Here is a 17,355-nt window from a genome sequence, read left to right on the forward strand (position 1 = left end):
CTTGGAGGGCTCCATCTGAAGCCACTTCCCCTGACGGTGGGTGTGGCAGAGAGCAAGGCTGAGTGGCTGCCTGGCCGGGTCACCTGTGTGAGAGAACTTTACTGATACAGGTCCGAGGGCCAATATCAGGACACGGGTTCTGCACAGAATAAAGACGAACGCTGGATGCAAGTAGGGGCAGGTATGATATGTGGGAGGTTGCGAGGATGGTGAATTGACACACAGAAAGGGCCCCAGACTGTGCTTGGCTCTTGCATGTATTTGCTAGTACATTGCTATTATGCTACTTCCACATGCTGAAAACCAACACAAACAATGATAACTTGAAATTTTTAACCCTAGTGCTTACAGGGGAGAAAATTACATCTGCAGTTGAACGGTCCCTTGAATGAGCTGAGTTCTGTTTATTAAAATAATAGCAATTATGGAGACAAGGGAGGGAATGTGCCATCCACAGCCGTCTTCACAGCCGAGTCCCACGATTGGGAAGGTCACCTGCCTGTGGAGGTGGGCGGTCCTCTCTCCCAACGGCCTGACAGGCCTTGAACCAGCAGCACCAGTGCAGGGACACCCAGCTACGTTAAATGAGCCTGTACTAAAAGCACGCTGAGGCTGAGCTGGAAGTGGGCTGGATGGACACTTCCTCCCAGAGTGTCCCTGAGGCGCTCTGGCAGTTTTGGCTTAAGATCTGTGCTGGCTGCAGTGAGAAGAGGCAATGGTGAGCAGCCCTGGAGAAACTTCACCTTGAGAAAAGAACGGCTTAAGAGAAGTCACTGGGGCCTTGGTCTCCCTGAAGGTCCAGGAAGTTGGAGGCATATTTGATCCACTTAGATTCAGTTTAGATTCAAAGTCAAACTAACGGCCATATGGTTAAGCTTTCAGAAGGTAGTGTAGAGAACGGCTTTGACTTTGTAATAGTAAGAATTAATTGAGATATAAAAGGTACCAATTATACAGAAAGAATCTCTGTTCATCAAAATGCCCTAAAAAAGGGGGAAAGGTAAGCCACAAAGTGAGAGAGGATATTTGCAACACATACGTCTGTGGTATGGCCCAAAATTAAGGTTCTAAATTATATGCTGCCTCGGCATCTGGTAAAATTGGAAGGGCCTCAAATGGCCTAACTGCAGGTTCCCTCCCCACACAGACCCATGGATGAGGTCCCCCAGCCAAGCCCCCTGCTCTTATCACGGGGACAGGTACAGTTTCTGCTCATCCCTGAGTAGCAGGTTGTGGAATTATTCAAACATGTCAATCATGTCCTCCTGTGGGAACCAGGGGCCACCTCACCCTCTTCTTACTGCATAGCCTGCTTCCCATAGCCCCTGCTGGTTCACTCTTTTCCCACGTGCAGCCCCCTGTGGCCCTGTGTGGTCCTCATCTGGGCTGTGAGTATCTGTGACTAATTAACTGCTGTTGGCCTCATCCAGTGTCAGCTGTGGAGTGTTCAGACATCCGCATTACCCCAGGGTGGGGTGAATGAGAGGCAATTAAAACAATACCTGCCCACAACTTGTGTCCAGATCGTGGAAAGAAAGCCTACTCACAATTGCAAGAAAAAACCCAATCAAAGAGGATGTCCAAACACCTGAGCAAGTAATTCGGAAAAGATGAAATCTAAATGGTTGACAAACATATAAAGAGACACTCAATCTCATTGGTAATCGAGAGAAAAGCAAAGTACAACTCCATGAGACACCTTCATGTACCAGACTGACAAAAACAAGAAGTCTGACAATGCCAAGTTCTGATGCCACAGCACTGCGACGTCTCCACCTTGCTGGTGCAGGGCAAACTGGTGCCACCGCTATGGCATCATTCTGGTGTTACTTAGTAAAGGTGGAGGCAGAACTTCCCTCAACCCAGCCATTCTACATCTAGTCAGTTCTCCAGGGATGCTTGCAAACGTTCATCAGGAAACACTACAGGATGTTCATGGAAGCACCTTCCAAGAATCCCTAACTGGGATGAATGCAGGAACTGCAGCACATTCCTACGATGGAACACACCCAGCAATAAGAAGAGCCCACAGCAGCTACATCTGCCAGTGTGAGGCAGATGCGAAGCACAAACGATGTTGAGCAAAAGGAGAAGTCACAAGAGTCCATTTTCAATGATTCCATTTACACACAGTGAAACAAAAGGCGATACTAAAGAGTTTAGCAGTGAAGTCAAAGTTGGTGAAACTACAAAGGAAAACAAGCAAACAATGACCTTAAAAGTCAGGAAAATGGTTGCCTCCAAGTGGAAGGTGGGGGTGTGATGAAAAAGGGGCAGACAGGAGCTTCTGTGGTCCCAGCCGTGTTCTATTTGCTCACCTCAGTGACAGCTGCATGTATGTTCACTTGGTCAATTTAATACTGAACATATGTTTTATACACACATCTGTATTTATGGCATATAAAAATCAAAAGGCATTAAAAAAATCTAACTAGAGGCCTGGAATCTTTTAATCCATGATCAACTCTAAGCTGCAGCTGCACCTGTCAGGGCTCTGCTCCGACCCGGAGACACCTCTGACAAAATGATGTGGATCAATCAGGTGGGAGCTTCCAGCAGGTGAGGGCAGGGTGGGGTGGGAAGGGCAGAGGGATGCTTCCTGAAAAGGTGTCTCATGGCCTTGGCCTTGCTGCTGTGTTTTGTGTTAACACAGGCCAGGGGCTTTGGCTTTCCTTTCCTGGGATCTCCTCCTGCTGTGCCCCTGCCACAGGAACTTGGCTCCATATCCCATTCTGGTCTTGTATTTTCTTCTCGCTGGGGCTTGTACCTGGCGAGCCAGCATGATACAGAAGTATTTTCTGGCCTGCAGATTTCTCCAGTTTTATGAACACTTGTGCCTTGTTTTCTTTGGGGAAGGTAGGGTTATCCATGCACATAGTTCTCACATCCAAGGCACTCCCCACCCGTGCCAAGCTGCTTGCAGTTGCTCATAACCCCAGTTATGAATTCAGTCCCTCGTTCAATGAACACTTAGGCACATGGCAAATGTTCAGGGCTGGGGATATGATGTCTGCCTTAAGAGCTTAGCACGATCCAGCTCATTAGGCAACACTGCATCTAGGAACAAATCAGAAAGTAACCCAGGAAGCTAACTTTCAAAACGTCAAATAAAAGCCCAAACAGGAAACACAGATTATGCCTACTTTTGGTCTCTCATTTGGTTCTGCCTCAGCCGTACTCTTTCCCCATTCTGTCCAAGGCACGTGACTCATGCCCCTTGGATCTCTCCCGCAAGGTTTTCATTCCAGAGGCTCCCGTGAGCCCTTGGCCTCCATTGTATGCACGTCTGTCTTGCTCATGTTCCTTGCCTGTGTCAATTCTAGACACCAAAATGTGCTGGTGCTGCCACTGCTGAACAATTCTCATTATTATTGTTATTTTTTTTTTGAGCCAGGTCTCACTCTGTCACCCTGGCTGAGGTGCAGTGGCGTGATCTTGGCTCACTGCAACCTCCTCCTCCCAGGCTCAAGCGATTCTCCCACCTCAGCCTCTCAAGTAGCTAAGACTACAGGCATGCGCCACCACACCTGACCAATTTTTGGATTTTTTGTAGAGACGGGTGTTGCTGAGTTACCTAGGCTAGTCTTGGACTCCTGACCTCAAGTGATCCACCCAGCTCAGTCTCCCAAAGTGCAGAGATTACAGGCGTGAGCCACCGCGCCTGCCAGTTCTCATCTTAAAATCACTTTCACTTTCAGCTATTTTATTCTTTTTTCTCTGCCAATTTGGTAAAGAAAGTTCTAGGCTATTTCATCAGAAATTGCTGTACGAAAATCTATCGCATGAGCTTCTGTTACATCTGAGATGTTGGCAGTGTGAAGGAAACAGAGAGAGACTTGAAGCCCCACAGCCTGAGAAGTGGGAAGGAATTCTGGCTGCTCTCATCCCCCTTACAATGGCTCTCCAATCCCCAGTCACACAGGGGGCATGGGAGGGGACCCCAGCAGGCCAGCCTGTGCTTGGCCTGACACCAAGAGGGGCGTTGCTGCTGGGGCCCACAGCCTCCTGCCCCCTGGCTACCCTGTGTCCCGACCTCCACCTCAAGAGCCGCCTCTTCCTCGAGGACCGACCACCACCTCTCAGCTCCTCATTCTCCCTTTCTGAGCCCCACACCCTGAGAACATTCAGCTTTACTGTGTCCCGTATAGGATTCTGAGGAGTGGTTAAGCACCAAGCTCTGGAGCCAAAGTGCCTGAGTTCAAATCCCAGCTCTTCACTGTCTGGCTGTGGAACCTTGGGTAAATTATTCAATCTCTCTGTGCCTCAGTTTCATCATCTGTGAACTGGGTAACTATGTACTTCATAGGATCCATAAGGATGAGGAGAGCAAATATAAAACAGCCTCGCTCTGGGCCAGGCACGGTTCTATGCGCCTACACATATTAACGCATGTGAGTGACTCTTAATGGTGCCTGCTACATTGTAAGTGCTCAGTGTTAGTCACCCAAGGTTTAATGGGTAAAATCTCTCAACAAAATTGCAAAAGGAAAGACAACCTCACAAGTTTTGAAATGTTGCATCATCTGTGGAAAGGACCGGGGCTCACAAGGAGTGATATTTAATAGTTAAGTATGCATCTAAGTAAACCAAACCAAAATCAGAATTCCTAAATTATGACCCAAATCCTGGGCATCAGAAAGACACCAGAGCAGACTGGTGACCAGCCTGGGTTCTGCAGTCAGCTACCCCTGGGGTAAGCCCCGCTGTGCCTCTCACTGCCTGGGCCGCTGGGGCTTCTTCCCCATAGTGGAAGTCATAGAGGTCTGACTCCCAGATCCGCTCCTCTGCCCAACCAGCTGTATGCTGATTGCACCAGGGAAGTTTCCATCCTCAGCAGCCTTTGCCTACCCACTTGCAAAGGAAGATCCTGGTGAAAACTGGATAATGAAAGCTGAAAGTAAATTGCAGTTAAATTTGGGGACTGCCTGGCCCAGGCTCACCTGCACCAGGGAGTTGAGGGCTGACTCACTGTATGTGTCTGGGCATGGGTATATATACAGAGTCTTAGTTTGCATTCAAGTGGGTCCAACATTGATAAATTAGAGTCGGGTCATTTCTGGCCCTTGTAGAGTTAGAAAATAATTTATGAAAGTGGTCCTAAATTGCTCCATAATTTCAAGTCAGATGAATTTCCCTCTTACTTTCTAAGTCCCGTCTGCCACGTACAGCAACTGGGTCATCAGATAATTACAAGAGCATAAAGCAGAACAGTGCAAATCCTGTTTACCCAAACAGTTCTGGCTCCTGTCTCTCATTCCCAGGTCAATAAGCAGGCCACGTGTGGTTGCTTTCGGTCAGTGCCTACCACTGCCGAGCCCCTGCCATTCAATACAAAACACAAGCACCCTCCAAAGAATACCCCAGCTCCTCTTCTGTCCTCAGACACCCTCAGATCAGCCCAGCTTCTCTGGGGTGATGATGGGGATCACTTCTGTATTCATGGTGTCAGCCCCATCACTAGCTTCCTGGCCAGAGATGAAAATCAAGGTGCAGCTGCACCCTCAGCTTCCTCCTTCAGGCCGAGTGAGGATGAGCCACTTCTGATGGCTATCAAGAGGAGAGAGCCCCCCAGCTCCCCACCACCAGCCTGATGCACCCTCGTTTTAGGAAATGGGCTGGAACACAAAGGGGAGACAGATTAGGTTAGTTTAGGGCCTATTGGGAAGGCATCCGCTTAGCAACATAAAAAATGCTTTTGTGGGCCACGGCTCAGTGAATGCAAAGAAAAATGTAGGCAGCGGCTTCGATCTGCACACAGCATCATTTGCACTAATGGTGGGATAAGGGAGTGGCTTCCAGGGAAAGGTATGACCCAGGATGATGTGGAGCCCTGGGCCGTCAGCAGAGCTGGGCTCATCACCCCAAGGCAGATGGAAGCTGCCCATGGAACAAGGCCACGGTGTTCCCTGGGCAGGGGCAGCTAAGGAGAGGGAACCGCGGTCCTCCAGCATCATCCTGGCCCAAGCTTTCCTATGTGTGAACCCAGGGCAAGCCTTCCTCTTTTCGTCACATAAACTGGCCGCCCATCCATGGATAAGCAGGGGTGGGGGGTGGTGGGGAAGGTTTTGGCTGGGCTCATCGGGAGAAGAGCGGAGAGAGGACATTTTTTTCTTGTCCATCACACGTGCTGCTCCTGGTACAGCTGTCATTCACAATGATGCTGTGTGCAGATCGAAGCTGCCGCCTAGGAACAGGAACAGGCAATGGTGTGGCAGGAGATGGAAGCCTGGCCAGATGCCCATGAGGGAGCCTCAACGGTGGGTCCTCCACCAGCCAGGTGCAGACCCGTGAGTCCCTTCATCCTGTGTCGGGGGTTACCAGAGAGCCAGCAAGGCTTATGCAGAGAGGAGGGAGGGAGGGAGCGAGGGAGGAAGGAAATGGGGGAGGGAGGGAAGGAGGGAGGGAGGGAGGAGGGGATAAGAAGGGAAGGAAAGGAGGGAAAGAGTGGGGAGGGACATCTGTCAGGGCCTGTGACCATACCACAGCCCCTTCTGCCACCTTGGAGCTTCCATCGTGCACTTCTGGAATGCAAAGCCGACCCTCTCCTGGTCCACCCAGATACTCCTCACTCCCCAAGGTCTTCCAAGACATCAGTCTTCCCAGAGCAGTTCAACCCCCAGGAACCGGCCCTGCTGCCAAACCCTTACCACCACTAAGTGTTGCTACCCACTTGCAACCTCAGACATGTCCCAAGTAAGCCCCAAACCATGTTTCAACCCAAGCCATCTGTTGTCCTCTCCCTTGATCAGCTGTCAGGTGACCCTGGATGTCTGTCAGCCTCCATGATGGCTCTGAGCTCCACTAACAGTGCTGTGACTCTCTCATCAGTCCCCATTTCTGACCCAGAAAAAGAATCTGTAGCCACAGCTCCCACTCCAGGCCTTGCCTGTTCCAGGATGGCACACGCCTGCATCTGCCCTTTTCCTGGAAGGCTCCTGGGACCTTGACCTCGGCCTGGTCCTGTCCCCAAAACTCAGCAGTCCTTTACTCTCCACCCCCTTCTCACCTGCAGCCCCCTGACACCTGCACCACCTTCCATCTGAGATCTAATGATTCTCAACAGAAACATGATAACGTGAACCGGTAAAGGCCATTGGAGTGGAAACTCACCGGTAAATGCCCAAGGAGAGGCGTGATACTGTCAGAGACATAGATGATGCTGCCGTCTGTTGTCACTGCGATAATGAAGCCATCTAATGCCTGTGGAAAATGCAACATTTGAAAGCTCCTTAGCAATGCGTTTATGGAGGAGCATGTCACTGAAGCAGAGGACACTATTTTAGGACACTGGCTTTGTTTTATAATCCTCAGAATATTTCCATGAATAACCTCACGGCACTTCTTGGCCTTCCACAGAGGACAGCTTCTTACAGAGAATGTGTCTGGCCCAGAAAAAGCGTTTGCAAAAGCACTACAGGATCGGTGAAAAATGTGACCTAGTGGCATAATCAAATAACATTTAGCCATGGAAATTCCCTAAGTAGGTTTAATGATAAGCATATTATTAGCCTGATTCAGAAATACCACCCTTGCCATTAGAAAACATCAGCCATAGTTTATGGTTCCCATCTCCCTACCCCTGCCATCACTTTGAGTTCAATGGTAAACATTTGCCCTGATAAAGATATCAGACCTGACAGATGCATTAAAAACAGAAAGTGTGCCTGTTGGCCAAGGCAGGCCTCTGCTCACATTCATTGCCACAAGAGAAATGCCCACTGAAGGGACTGTTTGTAAAGAACATTCACATTACTCTACAGGGCTGGGTGGGTGTGGGGGTTGCGTAACTCAACTGGATCCATAAGCATTTCAGAATGTCTGAAAAATCCATGCATTTGACAGTCTCTACTGAGTGCCTACTCTATGCTGGGCACACTGTCCTGGGTGCTTGTGATATAACAGGTTGAAGGTGGGCAATGCTTTCTCATAAAGCAGACACTTTTGCTCATGGTTTTTTTGTTTTTTTGTTTTTTTTTTGAGATGGATTATCACTGTCACCCAGGCTGGAGTGCAGTGGCATGATCTCGGCTCACTGCCACCTCTGCTTCCCAGGTTCAAGCGATTCTCCTGCCTCAGTGTCCCGAGTAGCTGGGATTACAGGCACATGCCACCAGGCCCAGCTAATTTTTGTATTTTTAGTAGAGACAGGGTTTCACCATATTGGCCAGGCTGGTCTTGAACTCCTGTCCTCAAGTGATCCATCTGCCTCAGCCTCCCAATGTGCTGGGATTACAGGTGTGAGCCACTGCACCCGGCCACTTTTGCTGGTTTTAGATTGTTTATTGGGATTTATTTTTGTGTGGATGCTTGCAATGCTTTCACAATATGTATCTGATAGTTGATTTCTAAAATAAAGACGACATAATTCAGCAGAGAATAGGATCACAGTGGCAACTGGCTGTCTAGGGTGTGCCAGTGAGGGGGAGGAGACTAGAAATGAAGCCTACCTCTCCAGAAAGCAAGTCTTTAAGGGAATAATAGCTCAGGGAGACTTTTACTGGAAACCTGTCACTGTCGGTTCACTGACTTTTTCTTTGACTATCTTCCCCGAATCTGGACATTTTTCTGCTTAGGAAAAAAAGTGAAATATGTGCTTAGAAAGCTCTGGAAACATGTTGCATGCTCTCAACTAGATAGTCACGTGATGTCTGAGAATCTGTGTGGACAATTCATTCCTTCACGTTAGGAGGGTGTGGCTGACGTGCATGGCAGCGGGAACCCGGAAGAGGCCACGAGCAGTGCATGAAGGGCACCTTTATACCATGCCGAAAGGGGAAGGAGTTCTTTTCACCAGGAAAATTAACACTAGACTCATTTATTATTTTACACTGACAGCTGGTAGGATTTAGACTGAAAAACAGATTCAAGTACGTTTCTTAAATGGACCTCATCCTCTTGGATGACATCAGTGGTTCTCAACTGGGGGCAATTTTGGTAATGTCTGGAGGCATTTTTGATTGTCACCACTGGAGTGGGTGACTTTGGCATCTAGTGCTGCCAAACATCCTGTAATATGCAGGAGAGTCCCCACGACGAAGAACTACCAGGTCCAAAATGACCACAGTGCAAGATTGAGAAATGCTGGGTTAGATTTGAGTTACAGTAAACGAAGAGGTACATCCCAGTAACTTTTCCTTCCCAGGTATTTTTCTAAAAATGTTTTAAAGTCATCTATGAAGCCCTCTAGGAGGTGAATTTTTTTAAGGGGTAAGGGCACTGTTGATGACATCAGTGAGACTTTTCTGGAAAAAGCAGATTGGAAAGCTGGGAAAAGCAAGGGCAGTGCAAATCGTCTTGCACAGTGAGCCCATGTCCCTCCTGAATGTCTAAAGCAAGCGGGTGTTAAAAAGCTGAAGGTATTTATAGACGGGAGATAACTTCCATCAGCTCATTGGCATTTCCATCAACTCTATGAGAACTGCACTGAGTCATTGCTTTAAGAAAGCTCGCTGTGGTTCTGGAAGTCCCATCAGTAGCATCCGAAAGGGATTCAACAGCAAGTGATTGCAAAGTGCTGTGCCCCTATCCATGGAAGGGTGATTTTGACTGGGGTGTTTCCAAAGGTGCCATAATGGCCCAGAATTTTCTAACCGCCACACATTAGAGGGAAATGAAACCTTCCCTTTCTGCGAATTCCTGAATCAGATGGAACATTTCTTGTGTTCTTTGGGACAACCTCTGGGCTAAGAGAAGAGATTGCTTTTCTGATTAAAATTCAGAAATTCCACAAGCTCCCTATTCCGCAGGCCACAGGCACTTTGGCTCCTTTTGAGTGCAACTGCTCCAATGCTGGTAGCCACAGTCTTTGCCAGCTGATACTTTACCAGCTTGGCTGGTCTGCAGCCAGGTCAATTTTGTTTTTTCAAACTTCACAGCTATGTGAGTCCTCCTGGAGTCTGGTTTTGTGCCTCTTAGAGAGAAGAGGGAAGAAGACGGGAGTCACATCTGGAGGGCATTAGCAGTTCCCTAGGGACATGATGGGTTATCTCCTGGGCTCTGTCCTCATTTTAGAAAGGGAACATCCTGGCCACTAAGACATGGCACCTGGATTCTTCACAGTCTCTGAAATGGCTCTGAAAAAAACAGAGAGATGGGCAGCTGGAGAGAGACCCATGCTATGGGAAGGTTGCACTGGACAATGGTGACATCACCGTGGGAGCTCCCCATCTCCCCCAACCACAGCTGGGGCTCAGGCCACCAGGGAGGAGATGCTAGAAGGCTCCAGTCACTCAGCACTAGGTCTGTGTCTACTGAAGAGCAACAGGTTGGAAGAGAAGCCTGACACAGTCAGGGTCAACAGTACTAGTTGGTGGACTTTCCAGACCACTCACAGCTGCCATTCACCCAGAAGGCCTGCTGGTTGTGCAGGCTTAATTTCAGATCCAATTCATTCATCTAGCATGATTTCCTTTCCACCGGCTTCTAGGAGTCTACACCGGGAGCAAGGGAAAGTGCATAAAGACTATACAAATATCAATCTTCCTTGTCTAGAAATTCCAGTCTCCTGAATCTCAGTCCCGTCTTCTAGCCCCGAAATTTATTCATTTTTAACTTTACAAAAGCCCTATTTCCTCAAATACTTTTGATAGTTTGAAACTCACTGGGAAAAAAAAAAAAGGTTGTGCTACAGGCTCTTAAAAAAAGGCTGCTGCTATAGGGTTATGTGTTTTAACTACTTTTCCATAAGAATTAAAAGATAAATCGATTTATGTAAATTAGCATAATGATACATTAATTCAACATTTCACAAGCTGCTTTAAATTTAACATACTTAAAAATGCATTGCTTCTGCAGAAAGTTCTGTATTTTCTTTAAATATAGTTCACATGTAGATTTAAGTATCTTTCATCTTATGCAAATGTTCATTAATGCGTTTACATTTCATAATATTTGGACATCTTCATTCTGGCATTTTCTTACTCCAGTACTTTCTGTTTTCTGCAAGTTAATCTATGTAAATTGAAGTTTACATCAGTCTTATATAGGCACATAAGATATGAGAGAGAAAGATTTATCCCCAGAAACCACTCTCCAAACACCCTGCCAGGAACCACTGGTCACAGCCAGCGTCTAACTTCCTTTTGCTGAGCTCATCTGTCCCAGTTTGCCTCCTCTTGGTTGTGGGCGTGGATATGTCATGCCTGGAGCTTTCTCTGACCCACTGCCATATCCATATACTCCAAAACTTATCCCCAGGTGAGAAGCCACAGCACGTTGGCAGTTGTTTCTGTAGAGGCTTATGCTTATCTGCATTGAGGAGTTTCACCCATATACAAATACATGATGTTGAGGAAGGGGACTCATTCAGATCAGCCAGGTTTTCACAAATACGGCCCTATAGATGAGTATGGGGCCTCTGACCCAGAGGGAGGAACATGAGTATCTCACTCAGCACAGAAAGGGCATGAGCTGGATGGGGAGGCACGGGATCCCTGGGGCTGATATCCGTATGCCATGTGGATGTAACATGAGTTCAAGTTCAAAGCATATTTTAAAAAGACAACTTTTAATTTCAAAACGTGTTTCTACTAAGGCAAAAAATGTATAATCATAGCAGTCTAAAGAGAAGACTCTCTGAGTCAAATGACAGTGCAAGCTGATTCATCTTCCCTCTGTCCTTCTCCTCTCTCTACCTACCTCGAACCCACCCTTCCTGGCTCCCCAGCAAGGTGTCCTCTGGTTGTGACACCATCAAGGGGCTCATCCTGTGGTCACTGTAGTGAAAACACGTGACCACATTCAATTTTGGGATTCTTGTTGACACGGCCCATAGGCAACAGCAGGCAGAGAGCCTCAGGGAGGTATCTGTTTCAAAGTCAAGTCTTCCCAGGATCAAGAACAGTAGTTTCCTTTGGGTACAGGGACTTATCTGCAACAAGTAGCGACATTTTAACTGGCAACTGTTTAAGCTATTTTGAAAGTGCATTTCACCTCCAACATCAGCTGGGTGAATTCTTCATTACTGAGGAATGAAGGCTTCCAGTCTTGCTGAATGTCACAGATTTCCGTTTGCGCTGAGACTTCTAGAAAAGAGACACAAATAAGCCTTTATATTCAATGGCACCTAGAAATTGGAATTAACAAATGAAGCACATGTTACTTCTATGTAATTTTGTGTAAACTTCTGTGTAGTTTAATTTAAGAAGCCAGCAGAAGGAAATATGTTACCCTGATTTCCAAGGACTGGGAGCTTCGGATGTTCTCACCTCCCTTAATGAGGCTTTAGGGAGGTGCATCCCCCACCTTCTCTATGGCTGTGGTGCCTGCCCTTGCAGGTGGTACCATGGCCCTGAATGTCTACATGACGAACTCCATCGTCAACAGTTGGAATTAGGTAGTTACCACCTACGAAGGCAACAGGAACAAACACTGGGATGGTGTGACACCTTCATAAGTGGCTTCTTCATGGCCCAGGTGAAGCAAAACACTTCACAGACGTGGGATTTTAAAAATTCCAGAAACACCTTAGGCGTGTGGAAAATAACCCACTGTGTTATACAGAATGTACCATATTTTTCAGCATTTCCATTACTGAAATACAGCGTGCTATATACATACACAGAATGTACTCTTCTCAAAACTTTTTGGGGTTAATCTATAGTTTATCCATTTCACAGAACTGCCTTGTACTGAAGACATTATGCGGATTTGTAAATTCAAATAGTCATTGGCCTACAAGGGGCTCCTTAAATATTTTAGTTCTTCTGCATTTTTAAAGAATGTTTTGTTCTATTATTGAATTATTTCTGATAAGATAATTATAGGTGGCTCAAATGTAATATCAAATATGTTTGTTTTTCCTTCAGTTTATCCTCCATCTTAAGCCAACATTTTGCTCCATTTCACGTAGTAAGAGGTTTCTTCAGAGATTATTTCCTTGGTGCTAGGAAAAATGTAAGAACATAAGACTCATAGCTCAGAGAATAAAACTAACCTGTTTAACAACTTCCTGGAGAATGCATATGGTCCAGGCAGATAATCCATCAACTTTAAGCCAGGAGAAAGATTTCAAGGCTCTCTCCTTTGTGCCTGTGTTTTTGATCATCTCTCTTACGTGGCGCATGAGGAATGCATTCTGCCATTTGAATGAATGAATCTGAGTGAATGCAGCAGCTACTCATGAACAAAAGATGTAAAGAGCTGAGTTATGGCCGGGCGCGGTGGCTCACGCCTGTAATCCCAGCACTTTGGGAGGCCGAGATGGGCAGATCACGAGGTCAGGAGATCGAGACCATCCTGGCTAATGGTGAAACCCCGTCTCTATAAAAATACAAAATATTAGCTGGGAGTGGTGGCGGGCTCCTGTAGTCCCAGCTCCTCGGGAGGCTGAGGCAGGAGAATGGCATGAATCCAGGAGGCAGAGCTTGCAGCGAGCCAAGATCGCGCCACCACACTCCAGCCTGGGTGACAGAGCAAGACTCCGTGTCAAAAAAAAAAAAAAAAAAAGAGCTGAGTTATGCGCGTCACCCTGTAAACCTCCACTTGTTCCAAAACCCAATGTTCCCAGCAGTGCTCGTCTCCACCAGGAAGATTCCTTCCTTCGAGATGTCAGAAAGAACGAGTTGCTGCTGCTGTTATACAAAATTGGATTTTTGTCTTTGTGAGTTTAAAGGGGCAGAAAAGAGCTGCTATGAGCCTTTGGTAATAGAACACTGAAGAAACCCAGGAGAAGAAACCCAGGAGAGGAAACCGTGCTGGTGGTCAGGCAGCCAACGACACTGAGAGGGCCCCTGGAGGGAGGGCTGCGCTGTGGGGAAACGTCCAGTGTCGGGCCTCATATGCACATGGTGGAATGCAGCATGGGAAGCAGAGGCAGGTGCTACATGCACATCGTGGGTCAGAATCCATTCTGTGGTGCTGGCTGAGGCAAGGAAGAGAGGGTGCAACTCCCAGTTCTTCAAACAGATGGTTGCCACAGTTCGACCACTTAGAAAAGACAGGGACTGAAGATGTGCTATAATATTTAACCCCATAAATGCCTTTCCTCTTCTCCCCAATATGCACACTCATCTGTGAGACTCTTTTGACCACTAGGATCAAACTATAGACTAACTGTTTTTCTAGCAGAAGAGTCTTTATGGCAGCCCAAATTTCATTTAAATAGAGATCCATTCAACTTAATGGTGAAGGAAAATGAAATACCCATTTCTTTAACTTAAGTAATTTTTAGATCATTCTGTATGACTGGGTATTTTGTCAACGCTAGCATAATAACACTGAAAGCAGCCATCTCATTCACTTTGTATTTCAACAACTGAATTAGACTCCTTGGAAGTTAAGGTTCATTTCATAGCATATTAAAAAAATATGTTAGATATGGTGTCTCGAATCGAGGAAAAAATGTTACACTGGGAAGTAAAATTCAGTGTTATGGTCAAAGTGGTTTCCAAATTTCAAGGGAAACAAAACCACCTGAGAGCCATTTTTGTAGGAAAACATTGTGATTAAGAGCCAACCCCCCAAATTCTACTCTGATATCACTTGTACCCATTTCCTAGAGTGCTCAACTCCCGACTGCTCCTGGTATATCTGAATAATAAGCAGTATATGTTTGGGATGTATGTGGTCAAATAAAAGCCTGGAAAATGGAGCAGAAATTCCACAGCTGTCCTGGGTAAATATTACCCTGTTCAATAGGGAAATTTCTCCTTGTTCTACAGCTCTCCCCACCTCACCTTCCATCCATGAAGACAGACACATTAAAGAAGTGTGAATGAGGAATGGGATTTAATGTTAGGAGAAAATTTCATTAAGTCAGCTTGAGACTCACTCAGGAAGAGGATAATGTGTAGGCCAGCCTGACCCACTAGAACATCTAGATGGATGTAGATAAGGATGTCCAATATGTCCTGCTATTTACAGACTTTAGGGATTTCTCTCTTATAATAGCTACTGTTACAAAATTTTGCTACAAAGAATCATGATCAGATTCTCATTTTGATTTGGATTACTTCAGAGAGAATAAGTGTACAGTTCAGGATTAAAATTCATTTCCGAAGCTGAGAAAATAGCAATGCTGAAAGATTATTAGGGAAAGAGCTAAATAATAATTACTTGGACCTAATCATCTTTCCTTACTTATCATGTGGTCTCCCTTCAGCATGACGGCAGGAAGCATGTTGAAATTCATAGTTCTTAACCCTCACTGCACACCGGAATCACCTGGGGGCCTTAAAAATGCTGATGCCTGGGCCTTACCTAGCCATCTGCTGGTGAAAGGCTCTCCACCCTCTACAATAAACAGCCCTGATTTGCAGTGTTTGCCCCTTTCTGTGGTGTAAATACGCCTACCATGGCTGATTTCAAGCTACCAACTTGATGTCAACTGGCTTGCAAAACTCCTGAAAAGTGAACAATCTTCTCTTGCAAGCTGGTATCCCATTGTGGTCCCACCCCTAGAGATCATGACATATTGGTCTGTGGGGGGTTACCTGGTAATATGTATTTTTCAAAAGCTCTTCAGGTGATTCAAATGTGCACACAAGGTTGAGAACCAGCAGTCTAAATGGACACACTCATGAACAGCTGGAGTGCAGCTGTGATATAAATAGCCACAAGAAGCCCTGTAGATCACCCCTTGTGGAGCAGCCATAGAGTGTAGTGCTAAAAGGTTGGGCTCTGGAGACAGGCTGCTGGGCTTAGATTCCACATTTTCCTGGCTGTCTGACTTGGATGAGTGACTTGACCTTGTGTGTCTCATCTGTGCAATGGAACTAACTCAAAGTGCTGCCATGGGCCGGGTGCAGTGGCTCACGTCTGTGATCCCAGCACTTTGGGAGGCCAAGGTGGGCAGATCACTTGAGGCCAGGAGTTCGAGACCAGGCTGGCCAAAGTGGCAAAACCCCGTCTTCACTAAAAATACAAAAAATTAGCCAGGTGTGGTGGCACGTGTCTGTAATCCCAGCTACTTGGGAAGCTAAGGCAGGAGAACCGCTTGAACCTGGGAGGTGGAGGCTGCAGTAAGCTGAAATTGCACCACTGCACTCTAGCCTGGGTGACAGACCAAGACTCTGTCTCCCAAAAGAAAGTGCTGCCATGAAGAGGAGCTCTATGTAGAGGAGTTCCTGTAGGTAGAGCTCTTAGAATACTGCCCAGCTCATAGCAAGCCCTGAATAGATGCTGACGGTCAGTATTCTCTACTCTGTTGCAGGTGCCTGCAGAGTTCATGTCCATTTGGACTGCAAGTAAAGGAAAGTGATTGCTTTGTTTTTTGCTTTAATCCAAGTTTTGCTCCAACAACTCTACTTCCCCAAAAAACGTACCATGAATTTTCTGCTTTATTTTGAATATGAAATCACAGAGATGAGTGAGATCCTGGCATGATCCTCATTGTGTTTAAGCGGGTTGTGCGGAGCAGGCCTTCATCTTATGAAAAAGGCGAGCTGAAGCAGGCTCTCCCGGTATTTGGAGGCTGCATTTCTGCTGACTTATCCTTTCCAGGGCCCAGATTCGACAATTCTGTAATTCCACAGTGGACAGAGCCCGGCATAAATGTCAGGCCGATGAACTTGATCCCAGCTGTCCTATTTAACAGCTGTCCTGCTTCTCGGTGGCAATGACCTAGTTTGAGTAATTTGCACAAAATATCTTGGCAATCAAACCAACCTGCTATTTCACTTGGCTAAATCATTATTTAGGAAATATAACCATTTGATTAAATTATCAGGGCAATCAAATACTGCTGTAACACTTCGTTCCAATCCTGCTTGATTGGTCTTTCCTGACTTTTAACAAAAGCAATTAACATGTTCTTTACTCTCTCCTGGGCAGCTTTGGAAAAAAGAATATGAGGATATATCATCACTGTCACATTTTTAATAGGTATATATGATCATCAAAGAAATAATAAAAGAATAAGAAGTATAATGAAATTTTCTGATGTCCCAGCCGCACCCTCTTTTATGAAATCATCTTGTCTAGGAAAATGTTCAGTGGAAGAGACACATCACTGCCTGTATGGAAGAACTGTAATTATTTCCTCACTAATTCTGACATTTCTGACTTATTATGTTTGGTGTCATGATTAAAGAAAAATGAATTCTGCTCTTCCTGCTTGCTAATAGGTTCTGAGCCCTCTTAACTATTCTGTGACTTTTTGTAACATCCTGGGTGACTGGCAGGGTAGGTGTGACCACACACTAACAGGTAAAAGTGCTTGAAGGAGAGGAAAAGGGAGAGAGAATGATTTGAGAAAGATGTGAGCTCAAGGATGAGTTCAAGTGGCATATGCAGGTGATCGTGTGATGGAATACTATACACTAATGAAAGGGAACTAGCAATAGCATGGGAAGGATGGGAGGAATCTCATAAACATCATGTGTATAATTCATGGTTCCATCTGAATAAGGTTCCAAC

The 17,355-nt window shown here is 46.2% G+C and overlaps 1 protein-coding gene across 5 annotated transcripts in view; it reads right to left on the bottom strand.

Annotated features, from left to right (window-relative positions):
• The window catches only part of NPAS2 (neuronal PAS domain protein 2), a 176,650-nt gene that overhangs the window by 51,833 nt on the left and 107,462 nt on the right, over positions 1–17,355 (bottom strand). For all 5 annotated transcript variants that reach the window (XM_003309165.5, XM_003309166.6, XM_016949124.4 and 2 more), the window contains exons 4-5: positions 11,932–12,023; positions 7,111–7,200 (exon numbers count right to left, since the gene is read on the bottom strand). In XM_003309165.5, the coding sequence (XP_003309213.1) occupies positions 7,111–7,200; positions 11,932–12,023 (182 nt within the window). The remainder of the gene's footprint in view (positions 1–7,110; positions 7,201–11,931; positions 12,024–17,355) is intronic.

Source organism: Pan troglodytes, chromosome 12 (genome assembly GCF_028858775.2).
Source record: "Pan troglodytes isolate AG18354 chromosome 12, NHGRI_mPanTro3-v2.0_pri, whole genome shotgun sequence".
Classification (NCBI taxonomy): Eukaryota; Metazoa; Chordata; class Mammalia; order Primates; family Hominidae; genus Pan; species Pan troglodytes.